The sequence below is a fragment of the Salmo salar genome, chromosome 02 (genome assembly GCF_965601325.2).
Source record: "Salmo salar chromosome 02, fSalSal1, whole genome shotgun sequence".
Lineage (NCBI taxonomy): Eukaryota > Metazoa > Chordata > Actinopteri > Salmoniformes > Salmonidae > Salmo > Salmo salar.
Window position 1 is genome coordinate 58,236,170 of NC_138292.1, and position 21,842 is coordinate 58,258,011.

General features: G+C 39.6%; 2 protein-coding genes across 3 annotated transcripts; one reads left to right on the forward strand and one right to left on the reverse strand.

The window, feature by feature from the left end:
- Positions 1-951: 951 nt before the first annotated feature.
- Positions 952-5,105, reverse strand: LOC106587409 (lysozyme g). 2 transcript variants are annotated; one of them, XM_014175780.3, is made up of 5 exons: positions 4,889-5,105; positions 4,640-4,741; positions 4,457-4,539; positions 3,601-3,751; positions 952-3,468 (listed from the first exon to the last, which is right to left on the reverse strand). In XM_014175780.3, the coding sequence occupies exons 1-5, from the start codon at positions 4,890-4,892 to the stop codon at positions 3,332-3,334; spliced, it is 477 nt and encodes a 158-aa protein (XP_014031255.1). In that variant the 5' UTR covers positions 4,893-5,105; the 3' UTR covers positions 952-3,331. The 2 variants fall into 2 exon arrangements, with proteins under 2 accessions (XP_014031255.1, XP_014031245.2); XM_014175770.3 differs by having other exon boundaries at positions 4,307-4,539; positions 4,889-5,071.
- A 7,255-nt stretch (positions 5,106-12,360) lies between these two features.
- LOC106587400 (lysozyme G) lies at positions 12,361-18,064 on the forward strand. The gene is made up of 4 exons (XM_014175758.3): positions 12,361-12,608; positions 15,640-15,830; positions 15,953-16,091; positions 17,539-18,064. The coding sequence occupies exons 2-4, from the start codon at positions 15,651-15,653 to the stop codon at positions 17,670-17,672; spliced, it is 453 nt and encodes a 150-aa protein (XP_014031233.1). The 5' UTR covers positions 12,361-12,608; positions 15,640-15,650; the 3' UTR covers positions 17,673-18,064.
- The last annotated feature ends 3,778 nt before the right edge of the window (positions 18,065-21,842 follow it).

The following is a 21,842-nucleotide window of genomic DNA, read 5'->3' on the forward strand; positions in this document are numbered from 1 at the left end:
GAAACGTACCTTTCAGCCGCTGCTCCTTGGTCCAGTCAGGAAACTTTCTCTGGATCTTTTTGATGAAATTTATGAAAATCTCAGTGCCTTGTTTGAGATGTTCCTGACTGTCCCATTCTCCCTTTGGAGTGTGGTTGCCATCGTTTGGAGTAACATCAAGCTAGGAAATATGATGGAAATCAATGGACAGCACTTCACTTACATTGTAATCAGAAGAGGATTGTGGGAGGAACTATAGGACAGGTTCATTGTAATGGCTGGAATGAAATTATTGGAACGGTGTCAAACGTATGGAAACCACATTTGACTCTGTTCCATTCTAGCCATTACAATGAGCCTGTCCTCCTATAGGTCCTCCCACCAGCCTCCACTGTAATCTCATTCAAACATGGCACTCGGCATCAAAAAAGCTAACGGAAACAGAAATAAGATTAACAAATTTATTAACCTATAAATTCCATTCATAGCTCTCAAATCTTGGCTTCGAGGGCCTGATTCATACCTTGGACACCAGGGATGTATTCATTAGGCACCAAGCGGAAGAAAACAGAGGGACTACCTGGATTTGTCCAATAAGAAAGCTGCCTTTTTTTTTTTTTTTTCAAAATGCTTTGTGTTGCCTGCCCTTATGAATACGACCCAGGTGACTGGAATTCTCTGGCCAATCAGTGACTCCAATCAATTAATTATAATCTGAGTGCCTATCTGCATAAGCCCAAAGGACTTTCCATAGTCCCCCCCCAGCCATTCTTGTCATGTATTGTTCTCCCACCTCTGGACTCTCTTGAGATGATGCCACAGATGATAGCTGGGTCTATTTCATACTTTCCCCCCACCTTTTTGATAATGGCCTTGTACCTCATTACGTCATTGTTATCAGACATTCTCTCAGATGCATGCATCCCTTTGTTAGGTTCTAATTTTCAGAGTAAAAACTCAACAGACACTATGAAAGCTTAAACCAAGTTTATTCTTCCCAGAGGGTCAATACAGCTGCATTAGACAAAAACATGGCTTCATCCGTGGTAGTATACATACCCCACTTTGGGTAGAGTCTCCTCGTTATCACCAAACATTGCATCATTATTGCTAGGCAGGGAGCTGAGTGATATGGGCCTTAAATGGTTCCTCCCCTTATCAGTACTGCCACATGTGATCTTTTCCCCTGCACTCAGCCCCTCCTAAGCTTCATTATGACACTCCTCATGTCTCTTTTATAACTAATGATTAATAATAGTTAAAGCTCAGAAACCAAACCTATCACCTTATATAAATAGACAGAGATTGTAAAGTAACAAGGCAACGGTAAACATGTCATCCCCCACGAATGATGCAGCGACCCCCTTGGGCCAATTGAGATATCACGTAACAAATTTATTAAAGCTATTTTACAAATATTAAACACAGTTGCACCATTTGACAGCACTGAATAAAGCTTATCCTTTTTTATGTTTTCTCTTGAAATTCTTAAAACTGGAGCATACTCAAAATGATATACTAAGCGCAGCCGGGAGCTTTTGCAAGAACCTGTCGCAAAAATGTAACAGTTAATGACTTCCTCCTCACACAGTCGCACCTCTTCCTTCTCCCTGAAACTGAAGCCTCAAAAAATAGCTGCAAGTGATGGGTCGTTCGCGTACAAACAGCTTTTTTTTAAAGGCTCTTTTTGGTGAAAAGAGCCTCACATGGCTGCCTGATTAGCATACTTTTAATATTTGCAACCTAGTCTCAGAGCATTTCGTATTATTCTGTACGTTATTCCGAGACACTCCATTTAGTACGAAATGTTACGTTTCGTATGGTATGTATTAATTTATGTATGTCCCCATTTAGTATGATATGTTACGTTTCGTATGTTATGAATTACAATTTGTATTATATGTTACGAATTTGCAAAACGTACAATATGTTACAATTGGAAAACATATGATATGTTACGAATTCTGACTAGCTGGCTAACGCTAGCTAGGCTAGGGTTAGGGTTAAGAGAAGGGTTAGCTTAAAGGGTTAGGGTTAGAGGCATGGTTAGCTAACATGCTAAGTATGTGAGGTGGAACCCCTGTTTTAAAATGTTTTGGTATAGAATCATTTGCTTGTTCTCTAGGGTTTCTAATCACAGTATTGCATGACTTGCTTTATTACAAGGGGGAAATTGTGTACTTTTTCCATGGCTATTTCAATTCCAAGGCTTTTTGTATGCATGTATGAATGACTCAAAGGGTTTGTTCTGACAGTTGTATCAATCTACACAGCTACTGTCTAACTCTGCTTTTTGTTGTCTTTCATTTCCCTGTCTCATTTCCTCAATATTTCAAACAGAATAAATGCCATTATATTGTGAATACCTCAGGATATTAAAAATATTTTTTTAACACTTTAAAATCTAATAAAGACAAATAAAATTTCCAAAAAGTTTTGTTACAAGAGAGTTTTGCCTGATGCCTGCCTGCCTCTTATGACTCAAACATAACATTATAATACATTTTTTTTTAACACAATGTAAACCCTTACACATTCCTCATTACATTGATCTTCATGTTGATTGGAAAAACCAGACTACTGAACTAGAAAAAATACGTAGCAACTACAATGTTAGACAAATACATCAAACTAAACCTTCATATTACATTGTGTATAACATATTGTGAATGTATCTTTAATCATCATAGCAGGTTACTGAATGGTCCAACACCTGAGGAAGTTTGAAAGTTGAACTACACAATGTAACCTATTGGATCCTCTGTCATTCCAATGGTCTGGATGCTGGTCAATGATAAGGAGTCCAAAAGCTACTATCTCTTTCAAAATGAATGATATGAATTGAAGAAGAAGAAGAAAGATTTAGCTATTATCCACGCAGTTTTATAACTCAATCACCAGAGTTTGTAGTATTGAGTGTTTGTAGTATTAATTACAGTTAGCCTACTTTAAAGGGGCAATCATTAGTTGAAACAAAAACAAAGCATTCTCGCCAGCACTGTCTAGGTAAAAAGCTGAGGGATGGGGCTGGAGAAATGTTACCACTAAATTCCTAGACAGAGCTATGGATGCACAAGCTTTTCGCTACACCCGCAATAACATCTGCTATATATGTGTATGTGACCAATAACATTTGATTTGATTTGGAAGGACTGACATTACATGATATAGCAACTGCAGATTGCCCCTTTAACTGTGTATATTTTTTTTAACTGAAGGTTTTTTGCCAAATGTGTATGTCTCTTGCTGAACTGCAATGCTAACACATCAGAATGATTGAATGACTCAACGCCTGAGAATATTTTGGATAAAACTGTGAACCATACGATGTAATGTTCTGGTTTATTTTCCCTCAGACCAAGTTGGTGTGATACCATTGAGCCCTGGCAACAACGTCATTGGAATAGTCCTTTCCAGTGGTGTTCTCATCCACTTCCTCACATAGCGAATCGATCGCTCCATCCCCCTGGTTGTAGGCAGCTATTCCCCCTGAAAAGTAACAATCATGGCCGGATTACCAACCAGCCATGCAGTGCAGTTGATTTCGTTAGAATTGTTTGCCATTGTATTCCCCCCACCCAACACACCCAGCAAGTATCTATCAACTATCAAACGTTGTACCTTTAAGCTGCTGCTCCTTGGTACATTTAGGAAACTTGTCTTTGATTTGTTCGATGAAATGAATTAGAATCCCAGTGGCTTGTTCAAGATGTTCCTTACTGTCCCATTCACCCTTTCTCTTGTGGTTGCCACCATTTGGGTCAACATCAACCTAGGAAATATATTATGGAAATCAATGGACAGTACTTCACTTCTGTTGTAATGCCATTCAAACATGTCATTCAGCATCAAACAATAAAAGGTAATGGAAACAGAAATAGGTTCAATGGCTTTTTTTAAAGTTCATCTGTATAAACTCAATTTTTAGCCTCCTTCACAAATCCAGATACCAACTCAGTCGCCTTGTGATTAGAGTTTCTACCCTGAGATCGGAAGGTCCCCGGTTGAGTCATACTAAAGATTGTAAAAATTCCTCTCTGCTTGGCACTCAACATTAAGGAGATAGATTAGGGGTAAGACCATGTGATAAACTAACATCCTGTTCAAGGGTTGTATTTTGACATCAACCTCTCTCATGCTACAGACACAGGAAATATGCTGGCTGGCTCGCTCGTGCAAAGCTACTAAAGCGTACTGTATGCGTCCAAGTCGAAACAGTTTGTGTATATATTATGATGTGTTTTCGGCAGCAGCAAAGATATTGAATTCTTTTTCCATCAGTGTCCCTGAAAGAAATGAGATGCATGATCACTGCATGAGTGACTACCTGCATTAACCCAAAGCCTTTTCCATAGTCCCCCCAGCCTTGTTTTGGGATGATTGGTGGGGACGGTTTACGTATTGCTCTCCCACCTCTGGTCTCTCTTGATATGATGCCACAGATGAGAGCTGGGGCTATTTCATTCTCTTTCCCCACCTCTTTGATGATGTCAATGTACCTCTTTACGTCATCCTCGTCATCCTCTGCCATTCTCTCAGATGCACTCACCCCACTATAACCTGTTGTAAAGTAAATGTGTTTTCAGTCTTTTTGTGAATGAGATGGATGTATGGATTAGTATTGATTATGTAGGTTCTGTTAGTTTCATAGACCACATACCTCTAGCATGGCCGTCAGCATCTGCTGTCTCCTTAGAGGCACCAGTAGTTTCAACCTTCATAATGTCTCCATACTTGTCTCCACACTTTGACCAAAATAATCCTATCTCAACAAGACAAACACAAGCTGAGGTTAACTGTCCTGTTGTAAGGTAATAGGCCTATGCCAAAATACAACAAATATTTTATTTACTAAATCTTTTCCAACTACTAAACACAAGTACACTATTTGAAAAAACATAAAGCTCACCCATGTTGATGTTTTCTCTTAAAATTCTTGAAATTGGAGGATCCTCAAAATGTTAAACTGAGCCGAGCCGGGAGCTTTTGAAAAAACCTGCTGCACAAATGTGACCATTTGTTAACTGAACTGACACTCGCAAAATGGTCAAGCCAGTTTCTGCCTAAATTGTTATGCACGAATACACAACACTTTACGGTATTACGTGTTTCTGGTAGCGAAACTGAGTCGAATGCACTCTCTCGCACAGATAGAGACGATAGCTACAAATCATTTCAAGTCAACAGTTTGAAGCACACTTATTCAATATTCCATCATCCCAATTATACAATATCGTTTATTTCATTTTCGTGCCTTATCAAAAAAAGGGAGGGGATGGAGGGGAAGACAAACAGAGAGGGGTTAAAGACACGGTACCAGACCAGACCCCTGCACTCATGAAGACACACGTGTTAGAGCCATCTATACCCTTCCTGTGATGTTTTATGCTTGCTTACTATCCAAATACACAATCATGTAAGAAAGAAGATATACGTGTATACTGTGCGTGAATATGATATTTTTTGGGGTCTGACTTAATTTCAGTCTTTTTAAAGAATGTTACTTAATTGAATGAAATGTTAGATGTTATAGTTTGAAAACAAACTTGAACCGTATGGTGCTGTACAGTAGGAACAGTAGGAATGGTGGAGGTGAAAATTGAATTCAAGTTTGAAGGGAGTGTGCAATTGGCATGCTGACTGCAGGAATGTCCACAAGAGCTGTTGCCAGAGAATTGAATGTTAATTTCTCTACCATAAGCCGCACTCCAACGTCGTTTTTGAGAATTTAGCAGTATGTCCAACTGGCCTCACAACCGCAGACCACGTGTATGGCGACGTGTGGGCGAGCAGTTTGCTGATGTCAACGTTGTGAACAGAGTGCGTCATGGTGGCAGTGGGGTTATGGTATGGGTGGGCATAAGCTACGGACAACGAACACAATTGCATTTTATCGATGGCAATTTTAATGCACAGAGATACCATGTCGAGATCCTGAGGCCCATTGTCGTAATATTCATCCGCCCCCCCATCACCTCATGTTTCAGTATGATAATGCACGGCTTCATGTCACCAGGATCTGTACACAATTCCTGAAAGCTGAACATTTCCCAGTTCTTCAATAGCCTGCATACTCACCAGACATGTCACCCATTTTACATGTTTGGGATGCTCTGGATCGACATGTACGACAGCGTATTCCAGTTCCTGCTCATAATTTAAAGTTCCACTCTGATATTTACAGCTATTTTTTTAATAATTCAAATTAATGAAATATAGGCTACCCATTGATTCTTGAAGAATATCACTTACACGCATATACTGGTCTTCCACTCAGTGAAGAGAAACAACCCTACATCGGCAATAACAACATTACACTAAAAGATACTCTGTGTGTACAAAACACTTTCCTAATATTGAGTTGCACCCCTTTTTGCCTTCAGAGCAGTCTCAATTCATCCGGGCATGGACTACAAGGTGTTGAAAGTGTTCAACAAGGATGCTGTCCCATGTTATCTCCAATATTGACTCACCAGCTTAGCCAGGGTCTTAGCTTGAAGGTCGGTGCTGTGATTCTCCTGGTTGCGAAAACTGAGGTTGGAGCTCTGGCTGAAGACTTTGCCACACACCACACATTGGGCTCTGCACCTGGGGTAGAATAGTTATTTTATCCTATATTATGTCAGATATACAAATATTTAAACTTTCAGCATTGGCTCTGGCTTAATTTGCCATTGTCTCATTAGCCATGGTTTTATGATCCGATCAAGATAATCCAATCACAGGTTTGTCACATCTACCCATTGTTTTAAAATGTGTCCACATTGTGACCAGATTTCCTGGTCCCTTCAAGCATTCCAATTATTTGAAAGATATTGTTTCAAAATAATGACTTTTTTTTCTCAATAATTGATGGCTTGAGTCAATGATTTTAGAAGGCGGTATAGTTATGATTTAAATGGTTTGACCATCCAGATCTATTTTCCCTTGTAAGATATCCAGAAACAATTTGTCGCGGACCACCTCTGGAGCTGGTCAGGTAGATCTGATCACAATCAGTTCACAACGGGTCTTTTAATCATTCACTCCTGTCTAAATGTGGGCACAATGTGAATGTGGACAAGATCAGGACGAATGTTAGTGTCAGGTATATAAAGGGCTATATAAAACAATGACATCTGGTTTCTTCCTGCTGTGGACTAGCCTATATTGTTCCTTTAAAATGAGGCAGCAGTTAAAATTTAGATAAGAATGTGTTTAGCCTATGCAATGATGCACTGTCTAACTTTTGGATCATTTCTGCCAGTAGTTTTGAAAGTGGCGCTCACGAGCCAAAAGTGTTCCCCGTTTTTTGTGTACTACGTCATCCAATTGTATATTACAGTGGCTTGCGAAAGTATTCGCCTCCCTTGACAACATGCCTACCACTTTGAAGATGCTAAATATTTTTTATTGTGAAACAAACAAGAAATAAGACAAAAAAACAGAAAACTTGAGCGTCATAACTATTTACCTCCCCAAAGTCAATACTTTGTAGAGCCACCTTTTGCAGCAATTACAGCTGCAAGTCTCTTGGGGTATGTCTCTATAAGCTTGGCACATCTAGCCACTGGGATAGCAAAACTGCTCCAGCTCCTTCAGCTCCTTGGGTTCTGCTAGTGTACAGCAATCTTTAAGTCATACAACAGATTCTCAATTGGATTGAGGTCTGGGCTTTGACTAGGCCATTCAAGACATTTAAATGTTTCCCCTTAAACCACTCAAGTGCTGCTTTAGCAGTATGTTTAGGGTCATAGTCCTGCTGGAAGGTGAACCTCTGTCCCAGTCTCAAATCTCTGGAAGACTGAAACAGGTTTCCATCAAGAATTTCCCTGTATTTAGCGCCATCCATCATTCCTTCAATTCTGACCAGTTTCTCAGTCCCTGCCTATGAAAAACATCCCCACAGCATGATGCTGCCACCACCATGCTTCACTGTGGGGATGGTGTTCTCAGGGGTATGAGAGATGTTGGGTTTGCGCCAGACATAGCGCTTTCCTTGATGGCCAAAAAGCTACATTTTAGTCTCATCTGACCAGGGTACCTTCTTCCATATGTTTGGGGAGTCTCTCATGTCTTTTGGCAAACACCAAACGTGTTTGCTTTTTTTTTCTTTAAGCAATGGCTTTTTTCGGGCCACTCTTCGGTAAAGCCTAGCTCTGCTTAAAGTGGTCCTATGGACAGATACCCCAATCTCCACTTTGGAGCTTTGCAGCTCCTTCAGGGTTATCTTTGGTCTCTTTGTTGCCTCTCTGGTTAATGCCCTCCTTGCCTGGTCCATGAGTTTTGGTGGGCGGCCCTCTCTTGGCAGGTTTATTGTGTTGCCATATTCTTTCCATTTTTTAATAATGGATTTAATGGTGCTCTGTGGGATGTTCAGTTTTGGATATTTTTTTATAACCCAACCCTGATCTGTACTTCTCCACCACTTTGTCCCTGACCTGTTATGAGAGCTCCTTGGTCTTCATGGTGTCTTGGCGGTGCCCCTTGCTTAGTGGTGTTGCAGACTCTGGGGCCTTTCAGAACATGTGTATGTATACTGAGATCATGCGAGAGATCATGTGAAATTCGATTGCACACAGGTGGACTTTATTTAATTAATGATGTGACTTCTGAAGGTAATTGGTTGCACCAGATCTTATTTAGGGGCTTCATAGCAATGTGGGTGAATACATATGCACGCACCACTTTTCCGGGGTTTTTTCCCAACATTTTTTAAACAAATAATTTTTTTCATTTCACTTCACCAATTTTGACTATTTTGTGTACATTCATTACATGAAATCCAAATAAAAATCAATTTAAATTACAGGTTGTAATGCAACAAAATATGAAAACCGCCAAGGGGGATGAATACTTTTGCAAGGCACTGTATGTTTTCCATTTCGTATGATATGTTAAGAATTTTGCATTTTGTATGATATCATATTAATTTGGTAAATTGTGTGACGTGCTACGAATTCAATTCTTGCAATATGTTAAGACATTTGTTGTGCTTAAGATCCCGGAGGGCATCTTAAATCATCACTTTGTTTTGAGTTTCGTTATGATATTTTGTCCCGTGATCAGCTCCTGTGAAAATACAGTATGAATCACACTATATCTGGCTGGACTTAAAATTGGTTTATGGAGCCTCATGCAACCTGACGCGCCTATCCCAACTCACCTTCCCCATTGAAATACATTGAGGTGGCTCTGTCATTTCCACTTGTGGAAGCAGAAGGGGATGTTGACTGTGTGTAGCCTACAAGGGGTGAAGCTGAGAAAACTGGCACCCCCGGCCGAGACACATCCCAAGCAGTTGCCACAAGGCCTATTAGCCAGCGTTTCCAAAACTCTGTCCAGAGGGGTATACCAGAAAGCAGAATCAATGAGTTAGCCAACTAACTTGGATGAAGACCAGAAATAACTATAGATTTTCTGGTTCATTAAGAAAGCTACATTTAGAAATGTGTTTTTGGTTGTTCAGTCACTGAGACCATGCCCATTTCAAAATGATATTCAGATTTTTTTGGTTTAGTTATTTCAGAACATTAAGGTAAGTTATCTAGCTAACTTATTGATCCTGCTTTGTAGTACAGTCCTCTGGGGACCTCAAGCTGTGCTTGTTTAGTTTTTTGCCCTAGCACTACACAGCTAATCAAATCTTGATGCTTCATTATTTGAATCAGCTGTATTGATAGGGCTCCCAGGACCAAGGGCTCTATTCTGTCTGTAAAGCTGAAGCTTTATAGATTCCACGAGACAAATTTAAAGATAATTGACGATTGAGCCGTTTATTGTGAATGCAGTCTCCACTAAAGCGGGAACATTTCCTTTAAATTTCTAAAGCTGAAATTCCGCAATATGGACTGGATTGAGCCCCAAGCAAAGATATTCATAACTAACCCAATATAGTTCATCTATGTAATTTACAGTGGGAGCAAATGAAGCATAGTGGGCAGAAAAAGCAAGGAGGTGGGCAAAGCCAAGCAAGAGCTAGCGAGATCCTGTTGGCACATTGTAACATGTATTTGCATATTTCCGTTAGGGAACGCTTCCTCTGTGAAGTGCATGTGTGCACAAACTCCGTTCGACCTTGCACTCAGGGGCGAAAATCTGATATCAACTTTGGAGGGGACAATTACATGAAATTTTCTCAAGAGCAATTCCTGAGGGGGACACCAAAAGTAGTGCTGTAACACATAGCCTACATTGTAATATGGTAAATGTATATTGAGGAACCAAAGAAATAAGGTGTTTGCCGTACTCCTAACTACCGGTACCCAAAACTACACAACTAATCACAACAGCAATACCATTGCCTTTAACAAATCTTAGTTCAGTCACCAGTTTAAGTTGAGAGTGGGGGTAACCATGGCATTTTCCAATTATGTTCCTATTTTACAAGTCAAACATTTTTAGAACCTTTCATAATGTTGCCAAACAAAGACTCAACAAACTTACCTGAGACTCCCTGTCTCTGCCACTCTGTCCCTGCATATCTGTCCCCAACTCTGCTGTCTGTGTGCCATCTGTTGCCTGCTCTGTCTAATGACATCGTTGTGAAACATTTCCATTAGAATTTCATTTCTTTCTTATGAACATTTTATCAACTAGTCTTTGAGATATTAGGCTACTAGGGTTCTTACTTTGCGTTTTGGTGTACTGAAAAATACTCTGATGTCCGTCTTTTATTTTTCTGCCATTTTTCTACCTGGCTGGCTGGCTGGCTGGCTGGCTGGCCTACACAGTGTGTAGGTTATTTACAGTAGGAGATGGGCTTCTATCATCTTATCTTTTATCATTCTATTTGGGCTTCGATCTAAAAGGTAGCTAGCAAATGTGAAACGGATTAAAATGACAAGAGTTGACAGCTGTATGAGTTCACCATTTACACAACATATGCTGCAACCTTTTGTAATTTTAATAGTTTGTTTCATATTGGCTGGCTTCCAACAATAGCTGAATTTGCAAAGCTGGCGAGCACCAATTCCGTTTCAGTGGTGTTTGCTATAATCTTTGCTACCCGGGTTAAATAAAGGTGAAATAAAATAAATAAATAAATAAAAGTTCCCTTGCGACAATTTAGCTTTTGTAACGACACCATTAAATATATTTAAGACAATGGTAGAAGAGAGTGTAGTTCTGTTCAGTTTGGACTTCAGTTTATCGCTAACCTTATCACAGGGACTTTGAAGCACTAATTTACATCATCTGCATGCTGATCTTGGAATAAATTGACGATAGCAAAGATTCCATCTTTGACGAGGCCACATAAATGGAATAGGTACTAGCTAGCTTAATAGTTAATATTTGCACGCTAGCTCTGCGCTAGCTCTGCATTCAGCTAGTGTCTGTATGAACCCTGCCAACATAAAACAAAACATTGCTATGGTGCGATTGACTGGATTAACCTCACGTCAGTTACGTTCATTGAGTGCCTTTCAGACAGTAGATACGACCCCTCTGTTACCTTGCCAACTAAGGAACTGGCAGTGGATCAAACATTGTGCGGCAAAGGGTGGGGGGGTTGCAATCTTTTGAAACTTAAAAACGCGCTATTAAGTGTCTATAATCAGCACAATTGCTTTCATTGCGTATTATTAATATTATTTAAATTACATAGTTATGTTTCAGTGATATATTGGGGGGGACAAATCATATTTTTCCCAGGATGGGGGGGTCGTGTCCCCCCCGGATTTCCGCCCCTGCTTGCACTCCTTATGAACAACGCCATTTTTTAAAACTTTGGCAAAGCATTAAGTCTATAAAACTTTGTGTGCTGTGTTCGCAACAGATCAGATGATTACTCTGAGATAATTAGCAGAACGTCGGCCCAGTTTCACCTAGTTCCATCCTCTCCCAATAACCCGCGAGTGGACTTCCGGCCACTACCACTTTTACTTCAATACATTCCTAAAGAAAATTATGTCGTTTTTACTCCATACATTTTCTCTGACACCCAAAAGTACTCGTTACATTTTGAATGCTTAGCAGCACAGGAAAATGGTCCAATTCACACGCTTATCTAGAGAACATCCCTGGTCATCCCTACTGTCTCTGATCTGGCAGACTTACTAAACACAAATGCTTTATTTGTAAATGATGTCTGAGTGTTGGAGTGTGCCCCTGGCTATCCATAAATAAATAAAAACAAGAGAATTGTGCCATCTGGTTGGCTTAATATAAGGAATAAGAAATTATATATACTTTCACTTGTACTTTTGAAGTATATTTTAGCAATTACATTTACTTTTGATACTTTTAAGTGTATTTAAAACCAAATACTTTTAGACTTTTACTCAAGAAGTATTTTACTGGTTGACTTTCACTTTTACTTGAGTCATTTTCTATTTCCGTATTTTTACTTTATCTCAAGTATGACAATAGAGTACTTTTTCCACCACTGCTGGGGAGGAGCTTGGCCATTGAATGCAATTTGCTTGCAATTGGTACGTCAGCCCCTAATCTTTCCATGTCCGTTATAAAAACATTGTTGCCTAAAGGAAGTCAGTTGTGCATGGGCTGAGGCGAGAACTATCTGGGAGAAAGTAGAAGTGCGAGGATTTAAGTCAGGCATAATTGTCATATTTGCAACAGCAGCACTTGAGTTTTAGTTTATACATTTTGAGGAATCTCCAGTTTCAAGAATCAAAACATCAACATAGGTAAGCTTTTATCTTTTGAAAACAGAGCCAAAATGGTGTGATTCGGGTCCATCCACCAACCACGTTTCCATCCACAGTTTTTATGAGAGTTAAAGTCATACTGTATTTAAAAAAAAAAATCAGGACAGCTGTGATGGAAACAGGAAGATTCGGTAAAATGTTTACCAACGTTTACCAATGTGAAACATGTTGGTGGGAATGCCTTAATGCGCAAATATTGATATAATAACCATCATAGGGAGTCACTACGACACGGGAAACCATGCAGTTACTTGTATTTGGCTACAGATGAAATAAATTGTGATGAACTGAACCAGCACCTGGGCTTGTGGAGTCTACGGAGTGCACAGTGATGAGCTTGATGCTCCTTTACAATAAATATCAATGGTCTTATTCTAGTGACATGATGATCAATGCTTGACTGCGTTTGACAAATAAAAACATTCTTGCTCTTCTCCATAATAATCTCATCATGTAGCCAGTGATGCCAATTTAGCAGCAACTTTTCAGACTACCCTGGTGTAACCGATGTGAAATGACTAGTTAGTTAGCGGTGGTGCGCGCTAATAGCGTTTCAATCGAGTGACGTCAGTCGCTCTGAAGTGTTGTTTCCCTTGCTCTGCAAGGGTTGTGGCTTTTGTGGCGCGATGCTTCGTGGGTGTCAGTTGTTGATGTGTGCAGAGGGTCCCTGGTTCAAGCCCAGGTTGGGGCGAGGAGAGGAACGGAAGCTATACTGTAACACTGGCAACTTTTTTTTCAAACAGCACCTAGCAACAAATTTAGCTACTTGAAAAAATGTATTTAGAAGTTTTAGCAACTTTTGAAAAGTGACTCAAACGCTAAAATGCACACATTTTCCCTCTAAATGACACAAAAACGATTTTCTCTGTCACACACTCAGTCACAACACACGTGTCTTGCTGCAAAAGTGCATTGTGAGTGACGTCAGCAGCAGGCCAGCAGCAATTTCAGCAAATTGCAAATCATTGTTGGCTGACTGCAGCAGCAGTAGTACGTGTTCGACGAGCCAAACCCAATGAATATAGTTGGTCACGAATGTTTGATCTTGAACAGAATTTACAACGTCAATCAACACGTCTCAATCAAAATTGTACAGCCAGAAGTACAGAATAGAGTGGGAGTCTATACCTGAACAAATGTCAAACATATTTTGTTGCCGAGATGGCCAGTCAATTTGAGTAACGTTATTGTGTATTCTACGTAATGACGCAGTTTTACTTTATCACGCAATGACATCACAGAGTCATTTAGCAACAAATCAACCTGCCTCTAGCAACTTACCCTGAAAATTAGTTGGCAACATCCGCATTGTATATGTGAGTCGTTGGCAAGAGCGCACGAGCCAAAAACAGTGCAGGCAGGCACATTTGCTATTTAACGCAACAGTTGTGACAAAACTATCCGTAGAGTTGAAAATACGATGGAAACATTGAACTTTCGATTTTTATTAGGTACATAAACTAAAGATGCAATATGCAGAAATTGCTGGTTGGATAAACTTCTAATAGTTTGCTTGTTGTCACAAACTGAAATTGGCAGTCATTGTGTAGAGAACCATTGTATCATCTAAACCCTGTGACATATATTTTCCATAACCAAAAATATTGTACTTTCAGCTGTTTGACGCTGGTGTACAAAACTGAAAGTAAAAAAAAATGGCAAAAACTAAACTTAAAATATGGCATAGAAATAGTGCACATAGAACAGACCACTTCTTAGACTTGCTTTCAATGAGAATGACAGATCTATAACTAACATTTCTATGTGAATTTGGTCAGGCCACCCAAAAAGTTATATATTGCAGCAACAAGTCCATTTGGAAGAGACACACAACTGGTGGGAAAATGTGCATTTTTGCAGATTTTTGAATATTTGCATGAAAATCTAGCTAGTTAAAGCTATTTCACAAAAACTGGTGCACCAGTTAAAATATCCTGTCATATATTTATATTAGTTTTGTCATATTATGTATTATATTTTATTTGAAATGTATATGTGGGGGAGAGTGGGGTAATTTGAGCCACTCTTGTTTCAAGAAAACCATACACACAATTATTCACTTGACCAAATATTTAGGAAGAGGTCAACATTTCATGGAGTCTGTGAAGGAAGAAACCACATGGAAAAAGTGGTAAGCAAGTTGGGCCCCCAAAAATGATTTTATTGTGTCAGAGGTTTCATGATGTTCGTATCTAAACCAAATTAGATCATTTTAAGATTGTTCTATACATCCTGATAAGCTTCAATATGAGGTTCTGAACCTAGCATGAAAGTGCATCCTTGTAGTTGTGTGGGCTAATATAATCAAAATGTTTGCCTTGGGGTAAGTTGAGCCAATGGCCATAAGCAAATTGAAATGTTTTCTTCTCAAGCATAATGCAATGCATTATCACTGGGATATGAGGTAACAATGGGGCCTGGCCTGTGTTAAAAGTGTAAAAACAAAAGCACAGTGTTTGTTAGGTGCTTAAAATGATTAAAAGACAAAAAAGCTATTGTGATTGTTTTGAATTGTTTGGGAAATAAAGAGTTTTAAAAAGGTAATGGTAATATTTCATTTAGTTAAAAAATGTTTAGGTGGCACACCTTACCCTGTACCTCAGCTCAACGTACCCCATACCCGGGATACACAACATCCTGAAATATATGTAGATATATTTAATAGAAAGATTACTATATTTTCCTTGACGGAGTGATGCTGAATGTAAAAAATGGCTTAACTTACCCCACTCTCCCCTACCAGAAATCTATATACATTTTGTGTTTTTGGAATATCACTGCTAGCTTACAACAGGGCTTGTACTAATATACACTTCAGTTTGGGTTTGTTTTGTGTAGTCTGTGCACTCTGAATTTAATCTCAAGTGAATTGTCTTGATTACAGCCTATGATATGAAGGTTGATGCTACTTGTACCTCATAAAGCTGTAAGTGGTCTCTGGCAACTCTTACAAGTTCTGACAAATACTAAAATATAATAAGTTCTTATACAAACATTCATTTACAAACAGGATCTCACCAAATGGCAGACGAACTGAAAAACATGAACAAGTATAAGTCCATCATAAAGCGGGTGGGGCGAAACCATGGAGTGGAGCCATCCATCATAGCTGGTATCATCTCACGAGAGACCAGGGCTGGGACAGGAGCAGGACTGGTCAATGGTTGGGGGGACAATGGAAATGCATTTGGACTCATGCAGGTAGGTACTCAGTTTTGCAGGTACATTTGTTATACTGTTGTTTGCAGACAAGAGAGCCTTTTTCCTATTTCACAATACAATGTAAGTGGTGTCCATAGATTTCTATTGCATATTTTTTATAGGTTGACAAAAACTGGCACATTCCACGGGGGGGATGGGACAGTGAGGAACATCTGAGTCAAGCAACTGGGATTCTCGTTGATATAATCAGATCGGTTCAGAGAAAATTCCCTTCATGGACCAAAGAGCAGCAGCTGAGAGGTATAGCCTACCAATTGACCTGCCCTTCTTGCCAATCGTTATTTTATTTATTAATTTTTTTTTTGTGGGGGGGGGGGGGGGGGGGATCAGCCTGTAGTGTGGTTTTCCACTTTAGTTTTGAGTGTGACTCCAAATCCAGACCTCCATGGGTTGATAAATTGGATTTCCATTGATTATTTTTGTGTGATTTTGTCAGCACATTCAACTATGTAAAGAAAAAAGTATTTAATAAGATTATTTCTTTCATTCAGATCTAGGATGTGTTGTTTAAGGGTTCCCTTTCTTTTTTTGAGCAGTGTATATATATCACTATCCTTTCTAAATAAAGTTACCTTTATTATTTTCTCCTAACCCTGCCACCCCTCTCCTAATTGGAGTAAACTTATGGGAAACAACACCCCGGCTTCTACTTCCAGTTTATGCATACTATATAGATTTTACTAACAATGTATTTTACAATAGTTATCTTTTGTTTGTTTTTAATCCCATCCTTCAGCTGCCGTCAACCCCTCCCATCTATCTCTGAAGACCATCCAGTTTTCAATTCTCATAGTCTACAGATTGCAAACCAAAGATAAAAACCTTTGCTAAAAGTATTATTATTTTATTTATCGATTGACTGTGACTTTGTAACGGCTGTCGGGAGTTAGTGTTCATCTTGAATTTAATTAGAACAAAAAGAGAACACTACAACTGAACAAAAACACGACAGCCAAACAGTCCTGTTAGGAAATTATCGAAACAGAAACAATTACCCACAAAACCCAAAGGAAAATCATGCTCCTTATGTGTGACTCCCAATCAGCAACAACGAACTTCAGCTGTGCCTGATTGGGAGCCACACAGGGCCCAAAACAAAGAAATACAAAAAACCTAGAAAACGAAAATAGAACGGCCACCCAATGTAACACCCTGGCCTAACCAAAATAAAGAACAAAAACCCCTCTCTATGGCCAGGGCGTTACAGACTTTTCAAATCACCCAGCAGTGCTATTTGCAGAGTTAGCTCCTGGTAAATGTTGCAATTCTTCAGACATTCCTGAACCAGCGACCAAAAACAAGCTACATATAGAAAATACCCAAACAAATGATCTAATGATTCTGTCTCTTCGCATCAAAATCTGGAGATGTGGGATGGTTGTATCCCCCATATATAACAGAACATTCTATTGTTTGCAATCATTTTGTATAATAATTTAAATTCTAAGTTTTTAATCTGTCGTGGTTCTGTATCAGTTCATAAACCATGTGCCAAGGAATCAGTACATCAAATCTCTTCCCAACAATTTTGCAATCTATGGCACAGCTGTCAATTTTTATGTCCTTAAAGGAAACTGCCCAGAGTTTGATAGAGATGATCAGTCATAAGTTTAATGCAAACTGTATTATGCATTATACAACTACATAGATTACATAGCTACATTACAGCCTGTGTTTGTTTTTTCAGGGGGATTAGCGGCCTACAATATCGGGCTGGATAAGGTCCACTCATACAGCAGAGTGGATGAGAACACCACTGGGGGGGACTACTCCAAGGATGTTCTTGCCAGAGCTGAATTTTACAGACGCAATGGTTATTAAAGTCAACTCAGTGATTGCCTAGCAGTTTTCGATTCAGACCATAGTGAAGTAAATGACATATCCTCTACTATCTCATCAAAACTGATGTTTAATTGTTAATTAATTATGATTCATTAATCCAGTGTTTACCGATCCTTGTCCTATGTTGCACATTTTTCTTTTGGCCTAGAGGTAACACATGATTACAGTCTTTTGTTGTTGACCTATGTTGAAATAAGTATCAGTATGATGGAAATCTGGTAGCAACCCCAGTCATGTCTTGGAATGACACATTGACTTACTTGTCAAAATACAATTTTACAGAATACACACTCACTTTTTCTTAGGTGGGTAACATTAATTGTCAAAGTAGAGTGATTACATTGCTGATTTCCAGTATTAAAAAAAAATAATATTCGAATGAATTATAGGCTACCCATTGATTCTTGCAGAATATCACTTACATGAATATGTAACCGATGTGAAATGGCTAGTTAGTTAGCGGTGGTGCGCGCTAATAGCATTTCAATCAGTGACGTCACTCGCTCTGAGACTTGAAGTAGGGTTTCCCCTTGCGTTGCAAGGGCCGCGGCTTTTGTGGCGCGATGGGTAACAATGCTTCGTGGGGTGTCAGGTGTTGATGTGTGCAAGGGGCCCTGGTTCGAGCCCAGGTTGGGGCGAAGAGAGGGACGGAACCTACACGGTTACAAATACACGGGTCTTCCACTCAATGAAGAAATACAATCTTACATAGACAATTACATCATTACACTAAAAGATACACTGAGTGAACACAACATAATATTGAGTTGCACCCCCTTTTGCCCTCAGAGCAGCCTCAATTTCTCAGGGCATGGACCTCAAGGTGTCGAAAGTGTTCAACAAGGATGCTGGTGCATGTTGACTCCAATGCTTCCCACAGTCCTGTCAAGTTGGCTAGATGTCCTTTGGATTGTGGACCATTCTTGATACACAAACTGTTGAGCGTCAAAAACCCGGCAGTGTTGCAATTCTTGACACAAACCGGTGCACCTGGCACCTATTACCATAGCCTGTTCAAAGGCACTTACATCTTTTGTCTTGCCCATTCCCCCTCTGAATGGCACACATACACACTCCATGTCTCAATTGTCTCAAGGCTTGTAAATCCTTCTTTAAAACCTCTTAAGGATCAGACCCTTTTTTCCCAATTTTCACCTAAAATGACATGGAGTGTGTATGTGTGCCATTCAGACGGGGAATGGGCAAGACAAAAGATGTAAGTGCCTTTGAACAGGGTATGGTAATAGGTGCCAGACCTGAAGCAAGGATATGCATGTTCTTGAGACTGTTAGCAATTTATGTTATTCTTCAATAACACAAACTCCAAAGCAAATCAGGGGGAGAAAAAAAGGTTTATTCAGAGAGGACAAATCAAGATGTTATGCTGGGAGGTAGATGTTAAGTCTCCTCTGTCCTCAACTTTTCCCCACTGAACAAAGGAACAGGATGCCATTTATAACCCCCCACCCTAGCCTGGGGTTGACCAATCAGAAGTCCCTGCAGTACAACTTGGCCAATGGCCAAATAACAAGTATCCTGCCCCCGACTCAATGTACAGAACGTAGCACATGTCACTCTGAGTTCAGGAGTGACATTCCACAGATCCCAAACAGATGTTGAACTGAAACCGATGTATACATAGACTAATAAATAGGTGGTCATTTGGAAAGGTGGAATAATACTGAATGTGCTGCCATCCTGTTAGAAGGTAACAGATATTTGTATCACAATGGTTAAGATGGATTTTCATTGTGTTCCATGGTGTTATTCGCCCCCTAGTGGAGCTTTCTGGTACTTAAAGACTGTACACAAACAGGAAGTAGAGAATTCGTTCTGCACGCATAGAAGCATCTAACCTGCTACGGTGCAGGTCTTTCAGTGTAGCTATTTCTTGTCACGCTTCAGCCTCGGAAAATAGTTGTTTGTAAGTTCGATTCAAGCATTTAGCTAGTGATGATAATCTTGTTATTGATAGAGTTGCTTACATATCAATGTTGGTTGGTTGTATTTACTCACACAAATTGCAACGCTTTTCATGTATGTCGTCAGCTGTATTACTTTGCTCGTGCGTCATGCAAACGAATTGTAAAACATACAATACTGAAGTTTTGTTACTGTTTCTAGTGTAATATGCTTTGTTATTCTACAGAGATGGTTGTACATTATTAGAGTAATGAAAGAAGTTAGCCAATTACCATATGAGTAACAATTAGCTACATGGTTTGGCGTCATGCCAGATGCATGGTACCTTGGCACGTGTTTTGTATTTTCATGCACTTGAAATGTATCATGTACAGCTACAGTATGTCGATTTGAATTGAATACTAAAGTATATTCTTTTCTGTATTTTGCAGTTTCACAACATAAACGTTTCAATATATTCATTCAAGAAAAGTCACGCCTTGGGAGTTTTATTGAAGACTTAGTTGTTAGCCATCTGTCTAGTTTTGCATGGGAACGCAATTCAAGGGCAGAGTACTGAACAAAAAAATATACTACGCAGCATGCAACAAATTCAAATACTTTACTGAGTTACAGTTCATTTAAGGAAATCAGTCAATTGAAATGAATTCATTAGGCCCTAATCTATTGATTTCATATGACTGGGAATATAGATATGCATCTCTTGGTCAGATATAGCTTTAAAAAAACAGTATCTGGTGTGACCACCATATGCCTCATGCAGCACAACACATCTCCTTCGCATAGAGTTGATCAGGCTTTTGATTGTGGCCTTTGGAATGGTGTCCCACTCCTCTTCAATGGCTGTTGCTGTATATTGGAGGAACTGGAACCCGCTGTCGTACACATCGATCCAGAGCATCCCAAACATGTTCAATAGGTAACATGTCTGGTGAGTATGCAGGCCATGGAAGAACTGGGACATTTTCAACTTCCAGGAATTGAGTACAGATCCTTGCAACATGGGGCCATGCATTATCGTGCTGAAACATCAGGTGATGGCGGCGGATGAACCGCACAATAAAATGCGATTGATTCGTTGTCTGTAGTTTATGCCTGCTCATACTAAACATGAGGTTAAAACTATTTAATTTAAAAAACATAAAATACCATAACCCTACTGCCATCATAGGGTTTTGTTCACAACATTGACATCAGCTAACCGCTCGCCCACACGAGCATGCAGATGAGCTTCCCTGAGATGTATTTTTTTTTTACAATTTGTGCAAAAATTCTTCAGTTGTGTAAACTCACAGTTTCATCAGCTGTCCGGCCGGCTGGCTGGTGTCAGACGATCCTGCAGGTGAAGAAGCCAGATGTGGAGGTCCTGGGCTGTCATGGTTACACGTGGTCTGCGTGGTCTGCGGTTCTGAGGCCGGTTGGAGGTACTGCCAAATTCTCTAAAACAACGTTGGAGGTGGCTTATGGTAGAGATTATCTGGCAACAGCTCTGGTGGACATTCCTGTAGTCAGTATGCCAATTGCACGCTCCCTCAACTTGAGACATGTGTCATTGTGTCATTGGCCTTCCCTGTAGCTCAGTTGGTAGAGCATGGTGTTTGCAACACCAGGGTTGTGGGTTCGAATGAAATGTATGTATTCACTACTGTAAGTCGCTCTGGATAAGAGCGTCTGCTAAATGACTCAAATGTAAATTGTGATGTGACAAAACTGCACATTTTAGAGTGGCCTTTAATTGTCCCCAGCACAAGGCGCACCTGTGTAATGATTATGCTGTTTAACCAGCTCCCTGATATGCCACACCTGTCAGGTGGATGGATTATCTTGGCAAAGGAGAAATGCTCACTAACAGGGATGTAATCACATTTCTGCACAAAATTTGAGATAAATAATATTCTTGTGCGTATGGAACATTTCTGTGATCTTTTATTTCAGCTCATGAAACCTGGGACCAACACTTTACATGTTGCATTTATATTTTTGTTCAGTATATATATATATATATATATATATATATATATATATATATATGTTTTTATAGTGGAAGACATCTGAAATCTATGATCATAGTGCCCTCTACTTGTGACAGGCAAAATTGAATCTGATATATTCTATAGTGTTCATCTAGGTTTGTCTTCTGACATTTGAATTCAACATTGATCTTTCATGTTCAGTGATATGCTGCAATGTGAAAAGCCAATCTCCAACTTCTCTAATTAGTAAGTA

Coding starts and splice junctions, on each gene's coding strand:
- LOC106587409 (XM_014175770.3), bottom strand. Junction 4,540..4,639: donor TGCTGACGGCCATGCTAGAG/GTATGTGGTCTA, acceptor ACTTTACAACAG/GTTATAGTGGGGTGAGTGCA. Junction 3,469..3,600: donor CAAGGAGCAGCAGCTTAAAG/GTACAACGTTTG, acceptor GTTACTTTTCAG/GGGGAATAGCTGCCTACAAC.
- LOC106587400 (XM_014175758.3), top strand. CDS start 15,651: ATGGCAGACGAACTGAAAAACATGAACAAGTATAAGTCCATCATAAAG. Junction 15,831..15,952: donor ATGCATTTGGACTCATGCAG/GTAGGTACTCAG, acceptor TATTTTTTATAG/GTTGACAAAAACTGGCACAT. Junction 16,092..17,538: donor CAAAGAGCAGCAGCTGAGAG/GTATAGCCTACC, acceptor TTGTTTTTTCAG/GGGGATTAGCGGCCTACAAT.